Genomic DNA, 15,343 nt, shown 5'->3' with positions numbered 1-15,343 from the left:
AACGGTGAAGAAGAAAAGAGAACGTAAGCAAAAGCCAGGAGAGGGGTCGCTGCAGGACTGCTGTGCTAGAGGGGGGTTCCACTAGGGGATGAATGGGAAACCATATTGGGAATGTAGGTGGGGCAGATTGTGGAAGTCCTTGAATGCCAGGCTAAGCAGTTTAAATTTTTTTCCTATAGAAAATGGGAGCTGTTGAAGATTGGCAGCATTATCAAAGCACTGTCTTAGGAAGACTGATGTAGTAACTGTGTGCATCGTGATTGAAGTAAGAAGTGTCTAAAAGTAGGAACTCATATACAACAGGGAGCTAGTTAATGCAGAACAATCATTATAAACCACTTTGACATAGCACAAAACCAGGGCACAAGGAATAACTAGACTTGCTGGGTTCTTGAGGAACGACTTCTTAAAGAAGATCACTATAGGGTAAGAAAATATTTCAACTGGGAACAATAAGATGTGCAAAAGTAGGCAAGTGGAAAATCTCATTAAGCCTAGAAGGTTTCCACTGCTGGGGCTCAGACGTGTGGTGTGGCTGGCAGGTAGACACGTGGGTTAGGGTGGGGGAACATGGAATGAATCCTTCTGGGAAATAATGCATTTTAAGAGAAGGAGCCAAACAACAAGAGCCCAGGCAGCGACAGAGCACAGGTCTTTGGGGGAAAGATGATTCCAAATACAGCATAAGGACTGTCGCTCAGACTGTATCCCCATCCCAGCCCAACTCAATTCAAAAAAAGTGACAAGTCTAAAAATGCAGCACAACATTGGAACCCCAGAAGCACAACTTTTAACAACTCTCCCCCAAAAGAATATAATGTAAAGGGAAAAGAGACATTCTCCATCTTATCCAGGGACACAAGCTATGGCATGACGAAGCTCTAGCATATCAGGCTTATGATATGCTAAATATGCCCAGATGTTGAAAGAGACCCCAGGGTCTAGAGGAGCAACTTCAGGTGCCAGCAGAGGGTGGGGTATGCAGCAGTGCAGATGTAGCAGTTATCAGAAAGACGTACGGTGCAATTAGGGGCAGTGGCAACACCTGATAAGAGTGACTTCATTTACTGAATATAAATCAGACATCCCCTGGAGCCTCCCAGACATACTTGGAAGTGGGGCAGGGGTGACAGGCATTAAATGGATTTGCATGGAGGACCAATGAGTCTGTGACATGTGAGCTGGTATTATTATTTTTTTTTTAATAAATTTTATTTATTTATTTTTGACTGCGTTGGGTCTTTGTTGCTGCGTGCGGGCTTTCTCTACTTGCGGCCAGTGGAGGCTGCTCTTCGTTGCAGTGCGCAGGCTTCTCACTGCAGTGGCTTCTCTTGTTGCGGAGCATGGGCTCTAGGCACGTGGGCTTCAGTAGTTGTAGCACGCGGGCTCAGTAGTTGTGGCTCACGGACTCTAGAGCGCAGGCTCAGTAGTTGTGGCTCACGGGCTTAGTTGCTCCGCAGCATGTGGGATCTTCCCTGACCAGGGCTCGAACCTGTGTCCCCTGCATTGGCAGGCGGATTCTTAACCACTGAGCCACCAGGGAAGCCTATGAGTTGGTATTATTTTTTTTTTTTTTTTTTTTTTTTTCTTTTTGCGGTATGCGGGCCTCTCACTGCTGTGGCCTCTCCCGCCGCGGAGCACAGGCTCCGGACGCGCAGGCCCAGCGGCCATGGCCCACGGGCCCAGCCGCCCCGCGGCATACGGGACCCTCCCAGACCGGGGCACGAACCCGCATCCCCCGCATCGGCAGGCGGACTCTCAACCACTGCGCCACCAGGGAGGCCCTGAGTTGGTATTATTAATGTTACTCCATTTATTCTCAGAGGCTGGTAGTTGGTCAAAAATTCAGGTTACACAGAAATAGTTTATGTCCATAAAAAGATCAGCAGAACTGGCCTGGAGAAGTCTCCTTGGAGAATACAATTAATACAATTAGTATAAGGAAGGGTCAGAAAATTGACAACCTTGAAAGGCTTACTGAAAAGTAAAGAACGAATTGAGCAGACAATGGCAGAGAAAAAAGTGCTACAGGTTTCTGAGGAAGATCATTTTCGGGACTGAAGGCAAGGTGGACTGGAAAAAAGAGAGAATGGAGATAGTACAGCACAGGAGTGATGATCACTGGTTTTGAAGTCCAATCCTCTTCCCTCTTACTAGCGGTGTACCTGTGACTTTCCTTACAGTTTTAACAAGGATTAGAGTGAATAAAATGCAATATGGGGCTTCCCTGGTGGCGCAGTGGTTGGGAGTCTGCCTGCCGATGCAGGGGACACAGGTTCGTGCCCCGGTCCGGGAGGATCCCACGTGTCGTGGAGCGGCTGGGCCCGTGGGCCATGGCCGCTGGGCCTGCGCGTCCGGAGCCTGTCCTCCGCGGCGGGAGGGGCCACAACAGTGAGAGTCCCGCATACTGCAAAAAATAATAATAATAAAAATTAAAAAAAATAAAAATGCAATATGTAGAAAGTTTAGCCTGGTGCCTCAGTAAGTGGTAGTGACAGTTATTATTGCTTGTCTAAAGTAGTATGGGGGGAAATTCCCTGGCAGTCCAGTGGTTAGGACTTGGCACTCTCACTGCCAGGGCCCTGGGTTCAATCCCTGGTCGGGCAACTAAGATTCCACAAGCCTTGCGGCAAGGCCAAAGAAAGAAAAACGTTTTAAGAATTTTGAACGTGGTATGATAAATGTAAAGAAAAAGGAAGAGACATGGCTAAGAGATTTTTTCCAGAGGAAATATGGTGATTGCTGATGGGCGGTCTAGAGAGTGAATGTTATGGGACAAATGTTTGTGTTCTCCCCCAAATTCATATATTGAAGCCCCAATTTCCAATGTGAAGGTATTTGTAGGTGTGGCATTTGGAAGATAATTAGGTTTAGATTAGGTCTTGAGGGTGAGACCCACACATGCTCACAAAGAAGAAGTCATGTGAACACACAGCAAGATGGCAGCCGTCTTCTAGCCAGGAAGAGGGCCCTCACCAAGAACCAAGCTGGCCAGCACCTTGTTATTGCACTCCCCGGCCCCCAGACCTGTGCAAAATAAATGTCTCTTGTTCAAGCCACACAGTCTATGGTATTTTATTATAGCAGCCTGAGTTAAGACAATGAAGAAGCAATAATCATGTCTCTAGCTCAAGTGTTCTTCTGATTTAATTGGTCTAGGATGAGGCCTGGGCACCGATGTATTTAAGTTTCCTCAGACTATGAAGCCAAGTCTAGTGTACTAGACTTGAGGTCTCTTAAGGTATAGACTCAGGTCTTATTTGTCTTCAAATCTCCAGAGAACCCAGCAAATTACTATGAACATGGAAGTTACCTGAACTTTTAATGCAGTGAATGGTAATGGAAAATTTTGCAAGTGGTAAAAGAAGATAATTTGTCAATGTGTTAAATTTCAACTTTTGACTAGATAGTCAAGTAAACTTATGCTGGAGATAACTAGTAATATGGTACTAGAAAGAGACAGAATGTACACATATGTATTTGGGAATAATTTAAGTGCACGTGGTAGCTAAAATTATAAAAGAACATCCATGTGTAGTAAACACATAATAGTTTTGAGGCCTCAATTAAAAGCATTTGATACAAAGTAAATTAATATAATCACCTAGAATTGAACTTAAAAACAGTATCTAGAGAACATAGCCTGTATGGAAAAATATTATTTGAACCAAATGTATCCATTTCAAGATCGAAAGTAAGAAAGAAAGAAAGAGTGCTGTACAAAATTTGAGCAGCAAGTTACCTCGTGGGGGCCTCTTCATAATATTAATAAAGTGCATATTGTAGGAAGGCTCCCCAGCATTAACTCCCCCTCTTCTGGTAATGGCACTTCAGTTTCTCTTTGGAGGATTGGCCGGAACCCATTGCACACAATCTTGTTGGGACTGTCAATTAAGATGCCCAGGGCTTCCCTGGTGGCACAGTGGTTGAGAGTCCGCCTGACGATGCAGGGGACACGGGTTCATGCCCTGGTCTGGGAGGATCCCACATGCCGCGGAGCAGCTAGGCCTGTGAGCCATGGCCGCTGAGCCTGCGCGTCCGGAGCCTGTGCTCCACAATGGGAGAGGCCACAAGAGTGAGAGGCCTGCGTACCGCAAAAAAAAAAAAAAAGATGCCCAAAGCTTTCCCAGCCAGAGCTGTGACAGTGTCCCAAGCCAAAAACTATTGAAGCCAATTAATTCTGGTAGAAGAACCCTGAGGAGCATTCTAGACCCCAAACTACTCTGGTTCCTGTCATCTCCTAGCCTCATTGTTTTTCTTTTCACTTCAATCTGTGAGCTATAACATATTCTGTTACTACTCTTTTCCTCTTAAGTTAGAGAGAGACCACTTCTGTTGCTTGCAAACTAACCCTAACTAGAGCCATGTTAAGCTCTTTCTTTCCTTAAGCCTGGTTTCGGTTTTTAAACTCTTGCCACTCCCATCTCCAACTCTTAAACATAGAATTGTTGGCAGACAATACTTAGAAGTTCAGACAGTATACTATCAGTGTCTAGGAGGCCATTACACAGATGGGATAACCCTGGCCCAGCAAGCTGTTCAGGCCAGCAAGCTCAGAATCAAGGCCAGACCTCAGTACCAGGAAGGGGCTGGAGCAAGAGGCCTAAGATTTAAGGCGTACAATAAAAACTATGTTCACCCAAAAACCTGCACATGGATGTTTATAGCAGTTGTATTCACATTGTCAAAACCTGGAAGCAACCAAGATGTCCTTCAGTAGGTGAATGGTTGAATGGTTAAATAAACTATGGTCCATCCAGACAATGGAACACTATTCAGCGCTAAAAAGAAATGAGCTATCAAGTCACGAAAATACATGGCGAAACATTAAATGCATTATTACTAAGTGTAAGAAGCCAATCTGAAAAGGTTGCACGCTGTATGATTCCAACTACGTGACATTCTGGAAAAGGCAAAACTACAGAGACAGTAAGATCAGTGGTTGCCAGGGAGAGAGTAGGGAGATGAGTAGGTGGAGAACAGAGGATTTTCCAATCAGTGAAATGACTCTGGACGCTACTATAATGGTGGATACATGTCATTGCACATGAGACCAAACCCGTAGAATGTGCAACACCAAGAGTGAAACTTAATGTAAACTATGGACTTCGGATGATTATGATGCGTCAAGATAGGCTCACCAGTTGTAACCAATGTCCCACTCCGGCGGGGGATGTTGATAATGCGGGAGGCTGTGCATGAGTGGAAGAAGGGGGTATACAGGGTAATCTCCGTACCTTCACCTCTATTTTGCTGAGAACCTAAAAACTCATCTAAAAAAAAAGTCTGAAAAAAACCCCACAACCTTTCCTTCCTCTGCAGCACTCTTGCTAGGGTCAGCCACTACCTCTTTCTCCTCCAGGGAACAGGGGGATGTCCAGAAACAAAGTCAAGTCTCTTCATTTAGATCAGAGGGAGTTCAGATTCTCACAGCTTCTGTGCGGGGTTGGCTTCATGGCTGTGCGACCTGTGTGGTTACACAGGGCCCAGGACTTAAAAACACCCTGCACTTGGTTTAACCCATGCTTTGCTGTCACTGCCATGAAATTCTTAGTTTTTGAACAGGAACTCCACATTTTCATTTTGCCCTGGGCCCCTGCTACTTCTACGCCCAAGGCTGATCACTTCTCTGTTCCGGTCAATATTACCAAACTCTATCTAAATTCCCAAGTCTTTCATTGCCAGTGTTTAAATGCAAATGCCTGCTTGAGTTTTGTGGTCCAGATGTATTATTTCAATCAATAAGTATGCATGAATTGTCTCTATTATATGACTGGGGGCTTGGGAGAGGAGGCACAAGCCAAGGACTTTAGACTCCTTAAGAGGGTACCATGGGCCCTTGCTGGGAAGAAGAGGGGGAGAGGACACAAAAGCAAAGCAGGCTGGGCGCAATAAAAGGTTCTCTCTGGTGATATCACCATTCTAGGATTTGACCTGTTAAGCTTCAACTGAACATAGACAAATAAACAAAACTGTGCTCAGAAGTAATTTTGCCCAAGGATGTGAATGCAAGCAGCTCTGCTTTGCCACGTCTTTTAAGACTTTAAAAACACAGGTGACTTTTCTTTTGTTTTTTGACTTTTCTTTTGAAAGGAGCTTAATTCCTAAGAGATTTGTGGAGCTATTCCCAAGTCACATAGTTCCTGATTTGCAGCTATTCCTGGGTTACACAGCACTTATTTCCTCTTCCAAGGGTGCTCACCATCCCTCCCAGCTCAGAAAAGAACCAGAGATGGTGTCCTGGGTGTGATGGCTCTGACCCAATTCCAGGGTCTCTTCGCTTCACTTCTCCCTTGCTTTCTGTCTTTCTCTGTCCATCTCATGTATATCTTTTTCTCCATAATGTCTTTTTCACTTTCCCTCCTGCTTCCATTTTTTGCTTAGTGATCTTAGGAAAAATCTCAATTGTGGTTGAATTTGTGAATAGTGAAAATTTAAATTAAGGAAAAGAGAACATAAGTTTATATGTATGTAGCAAAGAACCAGTATCTAAAGCACACAAAAATGACCAAAAGCATCTATAGGAATCTCCTAAAAATTATTTTCTTCTACTTCTTCCTTCATTTAAATCTGCTTTAAAAAAAAAAGTAAGCATTCAAACTTTCAAAAAGAATTCTCATTCTATTTTCTTTTATTGGCATTACATTTTTTTTTTTTTTTTTTTTTTTTTGTGGTACGCGGCCCTCTCACTGCTGTGGCCTCTCCCGTTGCGGAGCACAGGCTCCGGACACGCAGGCTCAGCGGCCATGGCTCACGTGCCCAGCCGCTCCACGGCATGTGGGATCTTCCCGGACCGGGGCACGAACCCGTGTCCCCTGCATCGTCAGGCGGACTCTCAACCACTGCGCCACCAGGGAAGCCCCTGGCGTTACATTTTAAAAATTAATTTGTAAACAGCTTTTTTGTTTTAATGAATCTATACTCAGTTCTTCCATGTAAAGTTTTCATGGGCTCACCTCAGCACCAATAACCACTTATATTATTATCCTCTGTGGGAAAACATATGCAAATTCCATTTGCAAACATTTGACCTACAAACAAACTCTTGAGACACGATTCAATTGCAGCCAATAGGAGATTACTGACAGAACTCAGGGGAAAGGGAGGAGTTAAGCCTGATGGCAAGGGGCTAAAGAGGGTTAATTCAAGGAGTTTGTCAATATAAAAAGAAAGAGCAGGGACTTCCCTGGTGGCCCAGTGGTTAAGACTCCATGCCTCTAACGCAGGAGGCATGGATTCAATCCCTGGTGGTCGAGGAACTAAGATACCACATGCTGCGTGGCCAAAAAAAAAAAAAAAAAGGAGCAGCACCCCATGCTATTACATTTTCATTTGCATATTTCTAGTACGGAACATATTTCCATAAATTCTAATTCCTTAATTCCCCAATTCTCTGATCTTTGAAACCCTCTAGTGAACATAACAAGAATTGTGTTTTGGGTGAAATGAATAAAATGCTTTTGATTTTCAAATTCACTTAAAATATAAAGATATTATAAAATATTTTTTTACAAACCTTAGAAGTATGCTTTTCTGACTTCCGCTTTAAGATAGCAAAATAAGCACATGCATTTGCCTCTCTCCTTTCTCAGGATCTTAGAGAAATGACAGTAAAGTGGTACAGCAATAAACCCATGGCAACACTGGAAAGAAGGCAGTGGTCTAGGAACTGTAAAAACTCTAGACAGGGAAGTGTAATTCTCCCACATGACCCGGAGAACAAGAAATACCGGTCAACCACAGTAGTATCTCCCATCTCTTTATATCGATATACAATGAATGCTTGTTTTATGTATTTTTTGCCTAGGTGCTCTATAGACTGAACGTGTGTGTCCCTTCTAAATTCCTACGTTGAACCTATCCCCAGCATGATGGTGTTTGGAGGTGAGGCCTCTGGGACGTGGTTAGGTCATGAGGGCAGGGCCCTCATAAATGGGACTAGTGCCTTTATAAAAGCGGCCCCAAGAGCTCCCTCACACCTTCCACCATGTGAGGAGACAGTAAGAAGACAGAACCGGGAAGCAGATTTGTCAGAAATAAATGTCTCTTATTTATAAGCAACCCAGTCTATGGTATTTTGTTACAGCAGCCCTGATGGATTAAGACACCTGGCTACATCGTTTGGTACCAGGTCTTGAATCTTCAAGTGTCTTACACTTCATTTCAATGTCAATCTTAACATTTCTAAATACATCGCATTTCCTTTGTAACCTGCACTTTACACAGTAAACACTTGATGAATTGACCTATGCAGCTCTCTAAAAAGCGCCAAGTTTACTCCTCCTCAATCTGGTTTGATTTTATGGTCTTGGGGGCAAAGATGACCCAGAGAAGTAGGCACCTGGTATGGCTTATTCCACTATTCCTCCTTCCTTCCACGAATAAAGAAAACACTTAACTTTGGCAAGATTGGAACAGCAACGCTGTCACTGTAATTTCTGTCATTTTACTACTTATAAATTCATATCACTTTGCCTTGCTCTGGACATTAATATATTTACACAGGTGGATGAATCCAAGAACTGCTTTGAAACCTCACTTGAATAAAAATTTTTAGGGCTTCCCTGGTGGCGCAGTGGTTGAGAGTCCGCCTGCCGATGCAGGGGACACTGGTTCGTGCCCCGGTCCAGGAAGGTCCCACATGCCACAGAACAGCTGGGCCCGTGAGCCATGGCCGCTGGGCCTGTGCGTCCAGAGCCTGTGCTCCGCAACGGGAGAAGCCTGCGTAACGCAAAATAAATAAATAAATAAATAAATAAATTTTTAATAGTCCTAGCTGTCCTAATATCTAACTCAAAGAAATATACTGCAAAAATGACCACCAGTTAAACTGAGCATCCATAAAACAAATTTAATTTCTCAAAACATCCAGCTTAATCTCAGAATACAGATAAACATCTATACTTGTTATTTTAAAGCATGTGTGTATGTGTTTAACTGACATTTTATAACCTAAATGTACATCAGTATGAGCTGGTTAACTCATACCTCCACACAATGTGGTCAAATTATCTTACCTCCACACAATGTGGTCATTATAAAGATATATGTATAAATTTTAAAACAGCTATGTACTGATATGGAATGATTTCCAAAATATGTTAAGGAAAAAAAGGAATAAAGAACAGTGTGTATGCTTTTTTTTTTTAACGGAAGTGTGTATATACTTGAATATAAATATGCAATGTATCTTTAGAAAGATACATAAGGAAGTGAAAATTGCTGCATGTAGAACAGAGGTACTTTTCACTGTGTGCCTTTTGTACTGCTTGAATTAAAAAAAAAAAAAATCCTGTTCATGTACTTCCTATTTAAAATTTTTAAAAAAGAGGATTTTATGTGTTACTATATTCGATATTCTTACAAATCAGTAAGATGAAAGCCAAATAGAGAAATGGGCCAAGGAAAAGAAAAAAACAATTCACTAAAAAAATATAAACAACCATCAAATGTGGAAAAGTACATAACCCATTACTAATAAAAAGAAGTGGGCCTCCCTGGTGGCGCAGTGGTTGAGAGTCCGCCTGCCGATGCAGGGGATACGGGTTCGTGCCCCGGTCTGGGAGGATCCCATATGCCGCGGAGCGGCTGGGCCCGTGAGCCATGGCCGCTGGGCCTGCGCATCCAGAGCCTGTGCTCCGCAACGGGGGAGGCCACAACAGTGAGAGGCCCGCATACCGCAAAAAAAAAAAAAAAAAAAAAAAAAAAAAAAGAAGTAACAAAACCAAAAAGTATTATTTCCCTTCCCTCGATTTGGTAAAAATTCAAAAGCCTTATAGATTTGATAAGAATATGGGAAAATTTCACCGGTAGAAGTATAAACCTTTAAAGAAGGAAGGACTTCCCTGGTGGTCCAGTGGTTAAGAATCTGCCTTCCAACGCAGGGGACTCGGGTTCGATCCCTGGTCAGGGAACTAAGATCCCACATGCTGTGGGGCAATTAAACCCGCATGCCAAAACTAGAGAGCCCGCATGCTGCAACTACAGAGCCCATGTGCTGGAGCCCGAGCACCCGAACTAGAGGAAGCCCGCGCACCGCAATGAAGAGTAGCTCCTGCTCGCCACAACTACAGAAAGCCCATGCACAGCGACAAAGACCCAACGCAGCCAAAAATAAATAAATAGATAGAAAAACGTTAACCATTACAAATAAGGTTAAAGTTCCTTTTGATTACCGCCCATCCTAGTAGTCAATGTTATCAGTTTAGTGCATACCCTGTCCAAAGTTTTTTCTGTAAGTTTACATACTTAAATGTAGCCATAAAAAACATAGTATTGTTTTAAAAATATTCTGTATTATTTGGCAACATATATAAGTATGTTTTGACATAAATTATCTCTCTATTCCTTTTCTAAGAGAATTCCTTTCTTCCAGCTACAAAGGTTGGGTTTTGCCCCTTTTTCTCTTCCCTCACTGGGAAGCTTGTGTAACACATGCACAAGCCTTTGTGTCTACTGCAGTATCTCCCCTCAAGCTTACAATGGTATTCACAAATGCTTATGGTAAATGCCAAATACATTTCGGAGATGATTAAGGCAAGGAGATTTTTATGAGAATCCAGGATTTATACATTTTCCTTTATAATGAATACACAGCAGTGTACTTAAAATTTCACTTTCAAGCACACGTTTATCACCTTACACTCTTCTATCACCTTACTCTTACTCCCTGAGGACAATGTATTTAAAATAAAAACCAAACAAAATATGTAGTCAAAGAACACGTCAATGATTTTTATATTGATATGTGCTCAGAAATAAAACATTTCTTTGGAAAAAAATTAAATGGATTAAATGATTACACAAATAAAGACAATTCTAAAAAACGAGTCCAAGCAATCTAATTTTGGTCAGAACAGTCACCTTGGAGCAATTAAAAAGCATCTGACTAAAACAAAAGGTTCAATGATACTACCTCTAAAATAAACATTTTATTTTTCTTAATTTTTTTTGGCCACGCGGCAGATGGGATCTTAGTTCCCAGACCAGGGATCCAATCCATGCCTCTGCAGTGGAAGTGTGGAGTCCTAACCACTAGATCGCCAGGGAATTCCCTTAACATTTTAAAAATGATTAATATATTTGCTGTAAACTGTGTAAACTGGTAATTCATTTTAAAAATTTAAAATTAAAAAAAATTATTAGGCTGCCAGGCCAAAAAACATTATACTGTCTCAGGATGAATTATTTAACGTTAGAAAAACAATTTTAAAATATATTATAAAAGCAATATATTACTTTTAAAAACCTTAAGTTTCTATTAACAGAAATAAATTAATGTTGAAAGCAATTATATGTACATGAGTGTGTGTATGTTCACACTCACTTCACACACAAAACATTTAAAATACCACTCAAATTTTAATGCATTAGGTCTTTACCAAATCTTCTTTGCAGCTTTGGGGCATTAGTAAACTCAGTTATCTGTTTGTGTATATCTCTCAAAGTATTCCTAAATTTTTTTCTTTTATTTAGTTTAAATACTAGCTCTAGATAATGAAAACCTGTATCAATGCAAATGAAATAAAAATAACTTCAAATGTAAATCAGATGAAAACAATTAACAGTAATAGATTCTAAAACCAAATAGAAATCAGTTTTGATAGCTGAGTGTCTTGGATTATCAGTACATCTTTTATTCTTCATATGAGTGAACAATCAAAACAATCAAGATGACTATAGCAAAATGATCACAGTTCATGTTTAGAAAATATTTACCTCATCATTAAATGATCAGGTTTATTATTTGAAATATCAAAATAAAATGTTTTGCTATTTTCTATTTTTATTCTATATTTACTTTTTAGAACTAGTCAGAAAAACTTTACTTCAAATACTACAAATAATATAAACAAATTAATATATTTATTATTATTTTTAAATTTATTTATTTATTTTTGGCTGCATTGGGTCTTCATTGCTATGCGTGGACTTTCTCTAGTTGCAGCGAGCAGGGGCTACTCTTTGTTGTGGTGCACTTCTCTTGATGAGGAACACGGGCTCTAGGTGCGTGGGCTTCTGGAGTTGTGGCGCTCAGGCTCTAGAGTGCAGGCTCAGTAGTTGTGGTGCACGGGCTTAGTTGCTCCGCAGCATGCGGTATCTTCTGGACCAGGGATCAAACCTGTGTCCCCTGCATTGGCAGGTGGATTCTTAAACACTGCGTCACCAGGGAAGTCCCAACAATTTAATATATTCAGGAAAACCTGATTTTAAGGCGTTTCTCTAATGTTTGATAATACAGTGTTTAGGATCAAGATAGCCACATTATATATTCAAAGGAAGTATTTCCCAAACTTGCCTTGTAAATTAATAAAGGATCCGTTAATTGAGGAACTTATAACAAAGTCAACAATGATCAAATTTAAAACGCCTTTATTCATTTATATGGTAAATACTGTCCCCTACTAAAAAACAATGACATTGGTCTTTCAATCTGTCAAGCTTAGCTTAAAAAAAAAATCATATGTCTCTTTTCTATATCATGTGTTGACATGATATAGGATGCAGGAGGTAAAAATCAATTTAACAGACATTATTAAATAATTCTATACATATGCAGAATCTTGGATAAATGGTTAAAATTATAAGTGAACATTAAATGTGGGCACATGAATATTCCATGTACACCAATGGGTTTAACAGAAAATATGTTTGCACTGATTTCTGGTAAGCAACTTGCTTTCTCTGAATCTTTAAATACCCAGTTCCAAATCTTCCAGCTCCTGGAGAAGGGCTTTCTCTTTCTGAATTTTCTCCAACTAGAAAAGTTTAAAACAATAAAGTTATTAAATAGGAAATAAAATAATTATTGGATCTATAGCCATATAGCAAAAGAGAAAAAATTTAGAGAAAGAATATTTCTGAGACTTTACCAGATCTACTGGTAAACATAGATTTTAAAATACAGATTAGAAACAAGTTCTAATTTATTATTTGGTATGAATTAAGGGGGCAAAAAACAGAGCTGTCTTACTGCATGCATCTTTAGGTCTAATAAGTCTTCCATTCTACACTTGGGGCTTCAAAGTGTTGAGGAAAGGAGGAGGGGAAGGGGCAAACGGGACAGTGCGACCTGAGACACAGGAAAGAAGAGAATCTTCTATTTGTCTAACATAATATAAACTGCCTTTATTTTCAGCAGCAATGACATTGGTATGCCTCAGAGGAAACAGGGACTCCCTCATTCACCACGATCCACATCATGTCTTCCCCTATCCTTGCCTATTTAAGACTAAAAATGTTAAAAAAAAAAAAAGGCATATGGTTTTCAAAAGAAGTTTTAAAATCTATATGGCTCTTTTACCTGATTAAATAATTGCTTATAATAAAAAGGGGAAGGGTGGTAGTGACTGTGAGCCCAAATGAAAAATGCAGAAAAGACCTGATTTTTTTCTAGCTGTTTTCCAGTTGCTGCTTGTTCTTTCAGTTGTTCAATTGCTTTCAGTTTCTGCAAACATCAAATATATTATGAGTCAAAAGGAAGAATAAGTAATTTTAGAATGCAAATTTTCTTATTAACAATTCAATCATATAAATGTGAAACCTGAATAAGGAAAATCAATTATCTTACATTTGTATCAAGAACAGACTGCTAAAATGCTAAGGTAAACTACTTTTTAAAATTAAATGTAAAATTGGGTATGTTAAGAACATGGAATTTAGCAAAGTATTTTTCAAGATTTTAATTAATATTATCATATATGTACATCTATGTGTATACATGTACAAGTATATGTATTTAAATATATCACCATTTTCAACATTTCAGAACCTCATTGTACCTGGACGATGTCTTTGGCTTTAAGAGAAACTCCATAATGTAGCCTGGGAAGGGCTCTAGAAACCTGGATTTTACCTCTAAGGCCACCATCACAAACTGGTTGCAATTTGACAATTTAATGAACTTCCTTTTGTTTCTCTTTCTTCATCTTTAAAAATGGGATAAATATCTGCTCTTACCTGTCTCACAAGTGTTTAATGAAAAAGTGAGTATAAAAGTGTTCAAATGTACATTATTTCTTATTACTCCAAAAATCAATAATAAAGACTAATATCCTTTAGACAACTGTGAACAGAACTAAAATAGGTGCCATTCCTAAGTTACAGTATTTCATGGTGAAAAAGCAACAATGAGGACTGTACAAACCTCTCGGATGCCTGTCTTTAGGCATCTAAGCATTACTTTCTTTGTATAATTCTCATGTATTCTTTCAATAAACACATGTGCTTTTCACTTAAGCCTCCCACCTTCTTTAGGTTCTTGATTTTTTTGTCTATCTCAGGGTCTCCAGAAGTTGACTGAGAGATAGTATTTCGTGGTGTGCTCTGTGGGGCAGGGGTAGGTGCCATATCTGGACTCTTATCACTTCTTGCTTCCTACAGGAAATATTTTCAAAAATTCAATTTTCTAAAATGACATCATTAAAGTATTTCAACAAACATAGCCTTGGCACATAAAATTCAGAAACCAATATATGATTTTATCTTTTGCACATTTCATATAAAGAAAGCATCTGAATTGCTGGTCTCATGAAGTATGCTATATTGTCCATAACAGATAATTACAAAGAAGTGTTAAAAAAAAGTCACAGTATAATGAGCTACCCAAAAGGTTTTCACTATATAATTGTCATAGGGAACACTTTGCTAGATCTAGGATTTAAAGTTAGGGACTTCCCCGGCAGTCCCATGGTTAAGACTCTGCGCTTCCAATGCAGGGGGTACGGGTTTGATCCCTGGTCAGGGAACTAAGATCCCACATGCTGTGACGTGTGGGCCGCCCACCCATCCCCCAAAATTAAGGTAACATAATAATAAAATAAAAAATAATAGTATATTAGTAATATAATATTATATTAGTAACATGATAAAATATTATCTTAGTAATATAAAATATATAATTAGTAATATAATAACAATGGAAATAAATGAAATGACCTTAGCAGAGTAAACTAGGAGGTTTCTGTATCAGCAAATAAGCATTCCAAATTTTTGGATATTTTGGGAAGTGCCACTATGTGGATGGTTGGAAATGTGAGAGGGCTTTTCTAATTAAGGTGTTTGAAGCTTCACTCTTGGGATATCCTCAAAAACTATTACACGTATATCAAGTACATGTAATAGATGATGCTACAGGATAAGTTCCATAGGGATTTATTTATAATCAGATCAATTCAGCTCTGCAAGGAAGTGCCATGGGAAAACTCTGTTCCCTGAAAGGGACAATATATTGCTCCCAATGTGATCAGATCTCTGATGATGACCTTTCTAGCTTCATCCCTTCTCACCGAGTAACCACTGATTCTGAACCACTTTTATTTCCCCTAAGGTGCCATATATTCGT

General features: G+C 39.9%; 1 protein-coding gene across 1 annotated transcript in view; it reads right to left on the bottom strand.

Moving 5' to 3' along the window:
- Window positions 1–12,355: 12,355 nt before the first annotated feature.
- EIF2A (eukaryotic translation initiation factor 2A) overlaps window positions 12,356–15,343 on the bottom strand; it is a 39,038-nt gene continuing 36,050 nt past the window's right edge. Inside the window, exons 12-14 of the mRNA XM_082625673.1 lie at window positions 14,248–14,376; window positions 13,382–13,447; window positions 12,356–12,758 (exon numbers count right to left, since the gene is read on the bottom strand). Coding sequence (XP_082481799.1) covers window positions 12,693–12,758; window positions 13,382–13,447; window positions 14,248–14,376 — 261 coding nt within the window. The 3' untranslated portion in view covers window positions 12,356–12,692. The remainder of the gene's footprint in view (window positions 12,759–13,381; window positions 13,448–14,247; window positions 14,377–15,343) is intronic.

The sequence above is a fragment of the Mesoplodon mirus genome (assembly GCF_964341445.2).
Source record: "Mesoplodon mirus genome assembly, chromosome: 6".
Lineage (NCBI taxonomy): Eukaryota > Metazoa > Chordata > Mammalia > Artiodactyla > Ziphiidae > Mesoplodon > Mesoplodon mirus.
The sequence above is the reverse complement of the archived record's forward strand: the minus strand, read 5'-3'. Positions and strand labels throughout refer to the sequence as shown.